Source organism: Arachis ipaensis, chromosome B05 (genome assembly GCF_000816755.2).
Source record: "Arachis ipaensis cultivar K30076 chromosome B05, Araip1.1, whole genome shotgun sequence".
Classification (NCBI taxonomy): Eukaryota; Viridiplantae; Streptophyta; class Magnoliopsida; order Fabales; family Fabaceae; genus Arachis; species Arachis ipaensis.
In genome coordinates, this window is record NC_029789.2 from 13,085,042 (window position 1) to 13,095,463 (window position 10,422).

Consider the following 10,422-nt stretch of genomic DNA (forward strand, 5'->3'; position numbering starts at 1 on the left):
TATATATATATATATATATATGTATGCATGTATGTATGTATGTATGTATGTTTCTTTGTTGTTGTTGGGGTTGGCTTGAATGGGATTGAAATTGTATTTGTTTTTTCCATTGTTATTTGCCTCTATTGATAGTTCAAGTGTCTTCTTACAGGGTGCTCAATTACTCTTTGGAACCAAACGGTCTAATGGTTGTAAATATTGTTCTGTAAGTTAGTGTGGCTTCATCCTCTCCAAGAATCAATTTTGGTTTTGGTTTTCTTTCATTATTCTTCTTTTTGTTTTGTATTATTAATAAATTTTTGTGCATCAAACAGGGAAATAGTTATCCAAAAATGAAATTCAGAGTTTCGTCCAATGATCTCTTCCGAAGAACTGCGATTATTGTTGAAATAAATGAGAGGTCTTTAAACTCAAAGAAACATTTGGGACGAAGAGTACCTGAACATTTTTGGGATTTCATCCCCTCAGATCCTCAGCAAGAAGAAAGTTGCATAAAACCAAACAGAAGGGCTTTATCCCCTTATCAGGTAGCATTCCCCAACTTTCACATATGTTATTCAATTTTGTATCGTTTTCCTTTCGATACTTGTAATGTTAACCATATTCATATGTAATCTTCGTCTGTCTGATCCGAAATCGTATATTATATCATGTTAAAGAATGGGGGCTATTTCCGATTTTTGAAAGATAAACTGTTTATTACTGTCTCTAATGAAAATGCTTCTTCGAAGCTTAAACTTGTGTCTTATAAATTTTAGCACATTAATGCAACAATTGGACATGATACATGCAATTATATATGTGATCTCGAATTGGGCTTGATTGCAAAAAGGTAAATGCATCAACTCTAATATTGGGATTCAGATTTTATTTACTTGATTTTTATTGTTGATGTGATGTTCAGCAACATGAGATGTTCTTTGATGTGCTCACATTTTAATAACTTTTTCATATTAATTATGTTTTCTTCTGTATCAAGTAATGCTCTTTAATGTGTTTCTGGAGGGATGGAATTTTCCAAGACCACTGAATTTGATATAGCTTTCAAGTTTATTTTCTTGCATCATTTTCAGTATGAGGTCATGCTTTTCTGCTGATGCTGTATTATTATCGGTATTTGGTATTCCCCTTTTGATCTCAGGTTCTTTGTTTGCTGAGCGATGTTGATCAAGACTTTGTTCAAAAATTTGTTCCACAGACGGAGTTACTTGGTCTTAATTGCTTCCCGGTGACGCCAAATTGTCATCGCGTGACAGAAGTCATGCATGCATTTTCTAATGCAAACCGATTGAGTTTTGTAAGTATATTTCTTTTTCTCCTTTATTGTGTTCTTTAATATAGTTATGAACTTTCAAGTATAATCACTTGAGCTCTAGTCTTTAATATGGCACTTTGCCTGGTTAAATGTTTTCAGGACAACAGGACCAGAGCTTGTAAGAAATTGGTTGATTTCCGGGGTACAGCTACTGAGTTAATTTCTCGTGTTTTGGATTGCCTGAGGATCTCTAAGGCAAGATTTTCAACCTTTACTTTTGTGACATTTTGTCAGATTGTGATTTTTTTGTCTTTCTTATGATTGTACTTTAAAATGCAGCTACATCCTGATAAAACACCAGCAAATAGTTTTGCTGATATCCAGCAAAAGAAAAATGCTGAAAATGCGTGCAATTCATCTGGTTTGAGATGGATGAAAGATGTGGTTCTTGGAAAACGTAATGATAGTTCATTCCGTACGGTAGTAGTTGGTGATCCAGACCTTGAGCCTGGTGAAATTGGTATACCTTGTCAAATCGCTGAAAGTCTGCAGGTTTCCGAGTATGTGAACAAGCATAATTTGGAAAAAGTGCTTTATTGTGGCGAGTTACGCATGATAGAGAAGGGAAACATAAAGGTCCGCAGAAAAGGTAGTCCTATTGTCCTGTACAAAAAAGAAGAGCTTCAAATAGGAGACTTGTTTTATCGGCCACTTGGTGATGGTGATAAAGTATTGATAAATAGGCCACCTTCCATACATCAACACTCAATGATTGCTCTCTCGGTTAAAGTCCTACCAATATCTTCTGCGGTGTCTATCAACCCACTTTGTTGTTCCCCACTCCGTGGGGATTTTGACGGTGATTGTCTTCATGGGTATATTCCACATTCAGTTGCTGCAAGAGTTGAGCTAAGTGAGCTGGTTTCTTTGGAGAAGCAATTGATAAATGGGCAGAGTGGTAAAAATCTGCTTTCACTCTCTCAGGATAGCTTGACGGCTGCCCATTTGCTGATGGAAGATGGGGTCCTTTTGAATGTTTACCAAATGCAGCAGCTTCAGATGTTTTGTGCTCATAATTTAACGCCACCTGCTATTGTTAAAGCTCCTTCCAGTAATACCTCATTTTGGACTGGCAAGCAATTATTCAGCATGCTGTTGCCTTCTAATCTTGACTATTCTTTTCCTTCAAATGGTGTTTCTATCAGAAATGGCGAGCTTATATCTTCTTCAGAGGCTTCTGGTTGGTTACGTGATTCTGACTGTAATCTTTTCCAGAGTCTTGTTGAACAATGTCAAGGGGACACTCTAGACTTTTTATATGCTGCACAGAAAGTTCTTTGTGAGTGGTTATCTATGACAGGTTTCACAGTTTCACTTGCTGACCTGTACCTTGCTTCTGACTCCTACGCACGGAAAAATATGATGGAGGAAATCTCCTTTGGCTTACAAGAAGCAGAACATTCGTGTAACTTCAAACAGTTGTTGGTAGATTCCTGTTGTGATTTTCTTGCAGGTAATGTTAAAGGAAATGAAAAGACTATGATTGATGTGGTTCGTATGAACTATGAAAGGCAAATATCAGCTGCTCTCAGTCAAGAGTCGGTTGATGCTTTTAGACAAGTTTTTCGTAATATTCAAGGTCTAGCTGACAGATATGGACATAAGGACAATTCATTCCTTGCTATGATCAAGGCTGGAAGCAAGGGTAATTTGCTGAAACTAGTGCAACATTCCATGTGCCTTGGCCTACAACATTCTTTGGTACGTTTATCATTCAGAATTCCCCATCAACTCTCATGTGCTGCTTGGAATAGTGAAAAGGGGCTTGATTCTGTCCAAAAGTTTTCTAGTACTCCTAAATCTGTTCAGTCTTATATCCCATATGCTGTGGTTGAAGGATCGTTCCTGTCTGGGTTGAATCCACTTGAATGTTTTGTTCATTCGGTCACAAATCGTGATAGCTCTTTCAGTGACAATGCTGACCTCCCTGGAACATTATCTCGTAGACTAATGTTCTTCATGCGGGATATTTATGGCGCATATGATGGAACGATTAGGAATTTGTACGGTAATCAGATTGTACAGTTTTATTATGATACTGATGAGGATTCGCCTATGGGTAGCTGCTCCCAAGAGACTACTATAGGTGGTGAACCAGTTGGAGCGCTTGCTGCTTGTGCGATTTCTGAAGCTGCATACAGTGCTTTGGGTCAACCAATAAGTCTTCTTGAAACATCACCTCTGTTGAATTTAAAGAGTGTTCTGGAGTGTGGTTCCAAGAAAAAAAGTGGTGACCAGACTGTCTCTTTATTTTTGTCTGCGAAATTTCGTGACCGGAGATATGGGTTTGAGTATGCAGCATTTGATGTTAAGAATTATTTGGAAAGAATAATGTTCTCAGATATTGTTTCTACTGTCATGATAATTTACACTTCACAGTCTAGAAACCAAGAAAAGTACAGCCCTTGGGTTTGCCATTTTCATCTAGACAAGGAAATTGTTCGCAGAAGAAACCTGAAATTGTGTTCTATCATTAACTCTCTTAAGAAGAGATGTGGGATTCTAAGGAAAGAATCCAAAGTATGTTTTGCCAGCATGGAAATATCACTCAAGTAAGTTTCTTCTCTTCTGGCTCTTCAAACGGTAGCTGTTAGATCAAAAAATATTTTCTGTGATGTCTATATTGATGCTTTGCATTCTTCTGGTTCCTAATATTGTCTGCTCTCAACGATTATGCTTATTTCCCCAGCTACTTTTCATCCAAGCCCTAATAATATAATAATTTTGCTACAACCTGTAAACAAAATTCAAGATTTCTGATAGATGTTATGGAAGTACCTAGGAGGGGTGAGCAAATGTTAATAGAACTCCAAACTAAACCACATTAAACTTAGTCTCTAGTGCAATGGAGGTTCTTCTTGAGTTTAAGTTCAATGTAAGATGGAGAAGTTTCTAAATAACAAAAAGGAAAAGAAGATATTGGAAACTTTAGAAGTGGTTGAAGACTAACATTAGGAGATAGTTTAAAAATTACAGTTGAGCATAGGGCAAGTATATATGTTTTTAACCTTTGTCTAAAAAATTTTCTCCTTCCATAAAAGATTTACTTTAAGCAATGTATATTATCTTTCTATTTCTTCCTGCGTTGTTATTATTCCTTGGAGCTTTGCCATTCACGTTGACTCAAAGAATGTAGCAGGAAGTGTTCAGCTGCATACATGTCTCAGGAAGGAAAAATTACTTCTACAGATAAGGGAATGGAGGGTGATGATTGCATCACTGTCACCCTTGTTGAATACTTAAACAATTCCATACCACTTGATGATGTTCGGGACTTTATGCTACCTTCCCTTCTTGGAACTACTGTAAAAGGTTGGCAGTTATCTAATTTACATAAATTTAGTTTAATCTGGTGATTTGCAAGTAATGCATTTAGAAATTGCCCTCTTTTTTTCCGTTTTCTTGTTGTTGTTGTGTAAACATCATTTGGAAAATTCTTTGATAAACAGATATATGTTTGGGACATTCTTGAAAAGCACATTTCTGCTGCATACACATGGCTACTGAAGTTTGCCTTAAACTCGTATAAACTTGCATGTTCAATTTGGGGTGGGGGGTTTTTCTTTTTCTTTTTTCTCATAAATAAATTCAATATAATATTTTGTTCAAAATATTTTTCCCTCTGATTTGATGATATCCTTCTTATGTATGTATATGTATTGCTTGTCATGTAAAATATTATCAAATTTAGACATATTCTTGAATCCCTGAAATGCTCTTTAGGATTTCCGGAGATCACGAAGGTTGATATTCTGTGGAATAGTCTTCCGAAATCAGCAAATTCCAGAATTGGCTGTTCTGGGGAACTTTACTTGAGGATTACTATGTCAAGTGATAATAGCAGTGGAAGATTCTGGGGTGTTCTTATAAATCATTGTCTACCGATAATGCATATGATTGATTGGACAAGAAGTCTCCCAGATAACATAAATCATTTCTGCTCAGCCTATGGAATTGATGCAGGATGGAAATATTTTCTCCAGGTGTTTATACTTTTAATTCTCTTCTTTTTTGAAGGTTCCATTGAAATTCATGGTAATGTGTATTAATTTTCTATCATCTGGTTTCAAATGTAGAATTTGGCATCTGCAACAACAGATACTGGCAAGACAGTCCTTCACAAGCATTTGCGTCTTGTTGCTGATAGCTTGTCAGTTAGTGGAGAGTTTGTAGGGTTAAATGGAAAGGGCATGGCACGACAGAGACAACATGCATCTGTTTCATCTCCCTTTGTACAAGCATGCTTTTCTGTCAGTTTTCACATTTATGATTCCAATCACATACTTTATTTTTAGCAAAGGTCAGCTTATGGTGGCCTTTAGAAATCTTGTTGAAATTCTTGAATCTTATTAAACAGAACCCTGGTAGTTGCTTTATAAAATCTGCTAAGGCTGGAGTCAAAGATGATTTGCAAGGCATCCTCGACGCATTGGCATGGGGAAACTGTCCACCCTTAGGGACAAGTGGACAATTTGAGATTATATATTCTCCGAAGGTAATGTTATCTGTTTACTTATGTTTAAATATTTTGCTGTTAAATTTAATTTTTTTTTTCCCGGTTACAAATACAATTCTATTTTCAAAGAACACAATTTGCAAGGCAGTTGTTCAGTATTTCAATGTACAAGTACTTTTTACTCTCAAAGAAGTATCATTTTTTTCTTTCAAAAATAATGTGTCGACACATTTAAGTTATGGAAAACTTTGTACTGGTAGTGGTTTCGTTTTAATACTCTTATACTTTTTACAGAAGTCCTTGCAAAAGAGTAGCCACATCCTTTTGCATATTATGGTTTCTTCACTTTATTCCATTTTTCTACCATTTTCATAACTGCAATCATAATTTCTCTGGCACTAATGAAGAGTGCATCAGAGCCAAGGATATTTTTATCTGGGGTTGGGCTAGGAAAGTAAAGTAAAAGCTCAAGGGTTATGTCACGGAATTGTCTTGAACCTTGTAAGTTGTACATGCAAAAACTTTGTAATGTAAAATGGTATGACTCTTGCTTTTTATCAGGGACAAGAGCTTGCTAAATCTGGAGATGTTTATAACCTGCTAAAGGCCAACTTTGACCAGCAGAGTGAAAAGAGCAGTCTCCCTACTGATTACAAATATTCACCTGAGAAATGGAGTTCTAATGTTCGGCCCAAAAATGGTGGGTTTGGCTTCAAAGTGCACAAACAGTTGAAAAGCCTTATTAGAAATTTTGTGACTGTGAACGATATTTACAAACTGACTTCTGCATCAAGGAACATACTGAACAAGTAAGAGCCTACATATAGCTTTTGTATGCTCTATTATAATGTGTATTTTGATGGCATCAACCGCCAGATATTCTATATAATGGCATTCACACTTGTGTATATATCGTGCATTATGTACTTATGTTGAAGAAAAAAACTGGAGGGTTGTATGTATTATTACGCCAGCTGTAGATCTGTAGTGTTTCTTGTAGTTCAGTACTTCAACCATAGGGCTTTTTTTTGAGATAATAACCATTAATTTATGTTTTCTTCTGGCTTGTGTTTTTGAGATAGTTTGCTGGTTGGGGAAGAACTAAAAACTCAATGGTCATGAAATTATTTGCACAATTAAATCCTTTGGAAGAGATTTTGTGCCTTGGGTCTCAGTCCTTCTCAAGGCTATTCCATTTTAGATCCTTATCAACTCTTGAAATATTTAGGGAAAGGGAAGACAATAATTTCTAACGTTGGATTTTTAGTGAGTTTAGTTTTGAATTTATTTCTTAGTGTTCAAGGAAACTAGACTTTTCAAATAAAGGATAAATTACGTAGTAAGTTCCTACTGTTTCACTAAATTTCAAATGTTAGAACTTAAAATTCTATAACAAAGTCATTTCGCATCTAGAGTTTTTAAAGCAGTTGCATTTTTCAATATTGCTACTAAAATCGAGGCATATCTTATTGGATGCTGTTGCTACCATTGTTTCTTTAGTTTCCCATAACATGATTCAGGATCTCTGTTTTGCAGAATAATAATAACTGTTGGCTGTTATTGGTGTAGGTATTCAATTGATGAGCAACTGAATGAGAAGGACCTATTTACCATGCTGAAGGTTCTGCATTTTCATCCGCATAGAGATGAAAAGTATGGCTCTGGACCACAGCACATCAAGGTATGCGAGCTTGTGTGAAGATGGTCTGATTTTGTGATCAAAATTCATTTTTTTTTTCTTTATGCTAATGTGTATAAACTATAAAGATTAGCAATAAAAATTCAGGAAAATCTCTTGCAAAAATCAGGTCTATTTAAGTGTACCAAAAAGAAAACAGAATTCACTTTTAATTAACTACTCTCGTGATTTAACGCTTTAGTAAAGTTTAATTGATTGACAGGGTAAATATTTTATTATTAGTGTGTGGATATTATTCTCTTATATTAAGGCATTTCAATTTCACAGTAGGGGGAATATTCTTTATGTTCTCTGAAGAAGTCAAGGAAACTATCTCTGCTTGGGTTAAATGTTTTTCTTTGAAAAGTGTCATTTTTGGTTTTGATTGACTGACTTTATGGTTATGGTCCTTGATGACTTTAATAGGGTCATGTAAACAAGCATGCAATGGTTAATCCACTTATACCTGGCCTCCCAAAGGGTCCACTTGTAGCGATTTGCAGGATCTACCCAATATAGGATGAGATATTTCATTTTTATTGAAGTAAAAGTATCCAACTATGCTAAAAAATTCTGCCACCCTATAAAATACGTGTTAAAGTACAAAATACACATTGAAAATGATTTAAGCAACATATACATGCATTTATACATAAATACATAATGACTGATTTTTGATATGCACATACCATTATATATGAACTTTACTACCTGATCCTTTATATCAAACCCTTAGAATATCTAAAAATATCTCATAAAATTCTTATTATAGAAAACATGATATTTCCTTATTTGATTCCTTATTTACCCAGATTAGGAGTGTAATACTAATGCCGGTTTAAATAGGGTTCAGTGATTTGTATTTTGTATCGTATCTATATAGAGAAAATATAATTAAAAGTCTCCTCTCTGTTGTTTGCACCTTCCACACCTGAACTTATAATTCCAACCAGAAAGATTATCCAATATTTCAGATTTTTTCCCCTTCCATTCTGAAATTTTACTATAACAAAGCAAAATGAAAAGTAACGCAATTTGTCAAATATTTTAGGTTTTTAGAATGAAGGGAAAGTTTGAGCGACCTAAATTTCATGGTTGTAGTGCAACACTTTGCACTTGTTTACTAAGAGATGTTGGAGCTAACTTTGCTTTTGTTGCCAATGTTAAAATATTTTCTAGTGAAACAATATATTACAAATTTCTCTTTTTTCTCCTCATAAGATGCTGATGCCTTTTCCATTGCCATTCACAGGTTGGATGGCACCCTGAACATAAGACTACACGCTGCTTTTTCATAGAACGAACTGATGGGACTGTGGAGGATTTTTCATACCGGAAATGCATTCTTGGTGCTCTTGAGATTGTTGCCCCAGATAAGGCAAAGACCCAGAAGAAAAAATGGAAGAAAGATGAATAAGCTATCTCTGCTTGTTCAAGAATAATAAGTGACTGGCCACTTGATCAGGTGACAGCCACAAACTAAAAATATGAGATGATGATCATGGTGGGTGATAATAGTGCAACAACTCTACAAGTACAAAATACGACGTTGTTTTTCTACCTTTGATTTTGAAGGAGGAGGTCCCAAATCAGTGGTAGAGAATCACAGTTGTTTTTTGTGAGTTTAGAGTTATGTCATTGGCCTTGCTCCATCAAAAAGCTGACGAATAGTTTGGAGCGTTCATTTTTGTTGTATACTCTCCGGAAGTTAGTAGCTAACTGAAATGTAGCTCGTTTGGTAGAGGCGCTGCGCAGCAAACCAAGATCAAAGGGGTAATATTTGTGCAGTAGCCAAGTTTGAAAGGCAATGGCCATATGTTTTTGTAATATCATAACCTAACAAACTAGTCCTTTTTATGGTAAAGATGGAGGGATCCTTACCGTTAGCTTCTTTTTGCTTCTTCTACTAATACTTTATTTGCCTCCTATAACGTCAGGAAGGCAAGGAAAGATCTAGTGGAAGCAGCAACGAGAAGCTTGAAAAGGTTTGCCCCGGACCACTTTTATTCTTAATATACTTTGGCAGTTAGATACATTCTTCTTTGGGCTGCTTCCTTCAAATCAATGAGTGCCTCCTCTCTCTATTATCTCCCTCTATTGCAAAAATAATTTATGCTTTCTTTAAACAAATTAGCTGCATATAAAATTTAGTAATAAATTAGCTGCATAGTGCTAATCTATCATACGTTGCACTTCCAATTAAGCTGCGTTATACTTTTTAATCTTTTTAAATGAGAATGGTTTCTAAATGCAATTTCTGTTTTATCAAGTAATACACTAATGAAAGATTACGCAAGTTAAAAGCTATATTTGTTCAAATTCTTCATTTTTTGTCTCATCATATGTTAATATATGTTCATATACTAGCTTGTGACTTTAGTGATAAATAAAACCAGGGAGACGAGCTATACTTGGAATCTGAGAAATACTGTCAGCAGTGATAAATAAATCAGCAGCATTGTTACACATGTGGATCATCTTTCGTTTATATAATCGCGTATAAATGAAAGAGTAGTTTGGGAACTTGTTAATGAATGAGATATTCAGTTATTTTGTAGATATAAACAAAAAAATGGTTAGAACTAAGAATATGACATAGCATGAATTACTGGAAAAAAAAAATATCAAATACCACTGATGATCATCAAAAACTAAGAATATGACAAGGATATACTCTAGGCCAGAATTGTGTTCACAAGTGCTGAAAAGTAAAAGGTAAGAGAAAGAAAGAAAGCATATATCTTAGGCCTTTTATATTAGAATTAGAATACACACGATAGATTTGGAAGCCTTTTTATGTGTTGTTTCAATATATATTCCATCAAGGATAGATGCAGAGAAAGCAGTAGGAACCAGGATATGCTGTAGCATATGCTAATACTTAATGAGCCAACTTTATCTATATATATGCCAAGAATCAACAAATAGGTAGCCATAGTCAGAGACATATGGTTTGAGAGAGATAAATAAAGG

The 10,422-nt window shown here is 35.2% G+C and overlaps 1 protein-coding gene across 2 annotated transcripts in view; it reads left to right on the forward strand.

The window, feature by feature from the left end:
- The window catches only part of LOC107642972 (DNA-directed RNA polymerase IV subunit 1), a 12,976-nt gene extending 3,492 nt beyond the window's left edge, over positions 1-9,484 (forward strand). Inside the window, exons 5-16 of one of the 2 annotated variants that reach the window (XM_016346496.2) lie at positions 152-205; positions 315-527; positions 1,142-1,297; positions 1,415-1,510; positions 1,595-3,867; positions 4,452-4,627; positions 5,039-5,298; positions 5,392-5,565; positions 5,673-5,810; positions 6,333-6,580; positions 7,341-7,452; positions 8,702-9,484. In XM_016346496.2, the coding sequence (XP_016201982.1) occupies positions 152-205; positions 315-527; positions 1,142-1,297; positions 1,415-1,510; positions 1,595-3,867; positions 4,452-4,627; positions 5,039-5,298; positions 5,392-5,565; positions 5,673-5,810; positions 6,333-6,580; positions 7,341-7,452; positions 8,702-8,866 (4,065 nt within the window). In that variant the 3' untranslated portion in view covers positions 8,867-9,484. The remainder of the gene's footprint in view (positions 1-151; positions 206-314; positions 528-1,141; positions 1,298-1,414; positions 1,511-1,594; positions 3,868-4,451; positions 4,628-5,038; positions 5,299-5,391; positions 5,566-5,672; positions 5,811-6,332; positions 6,581-7,340; positions 7,453-8,701) is intronic. The other variant, XM_016346497.2, reaches the window with a different exon arrangement.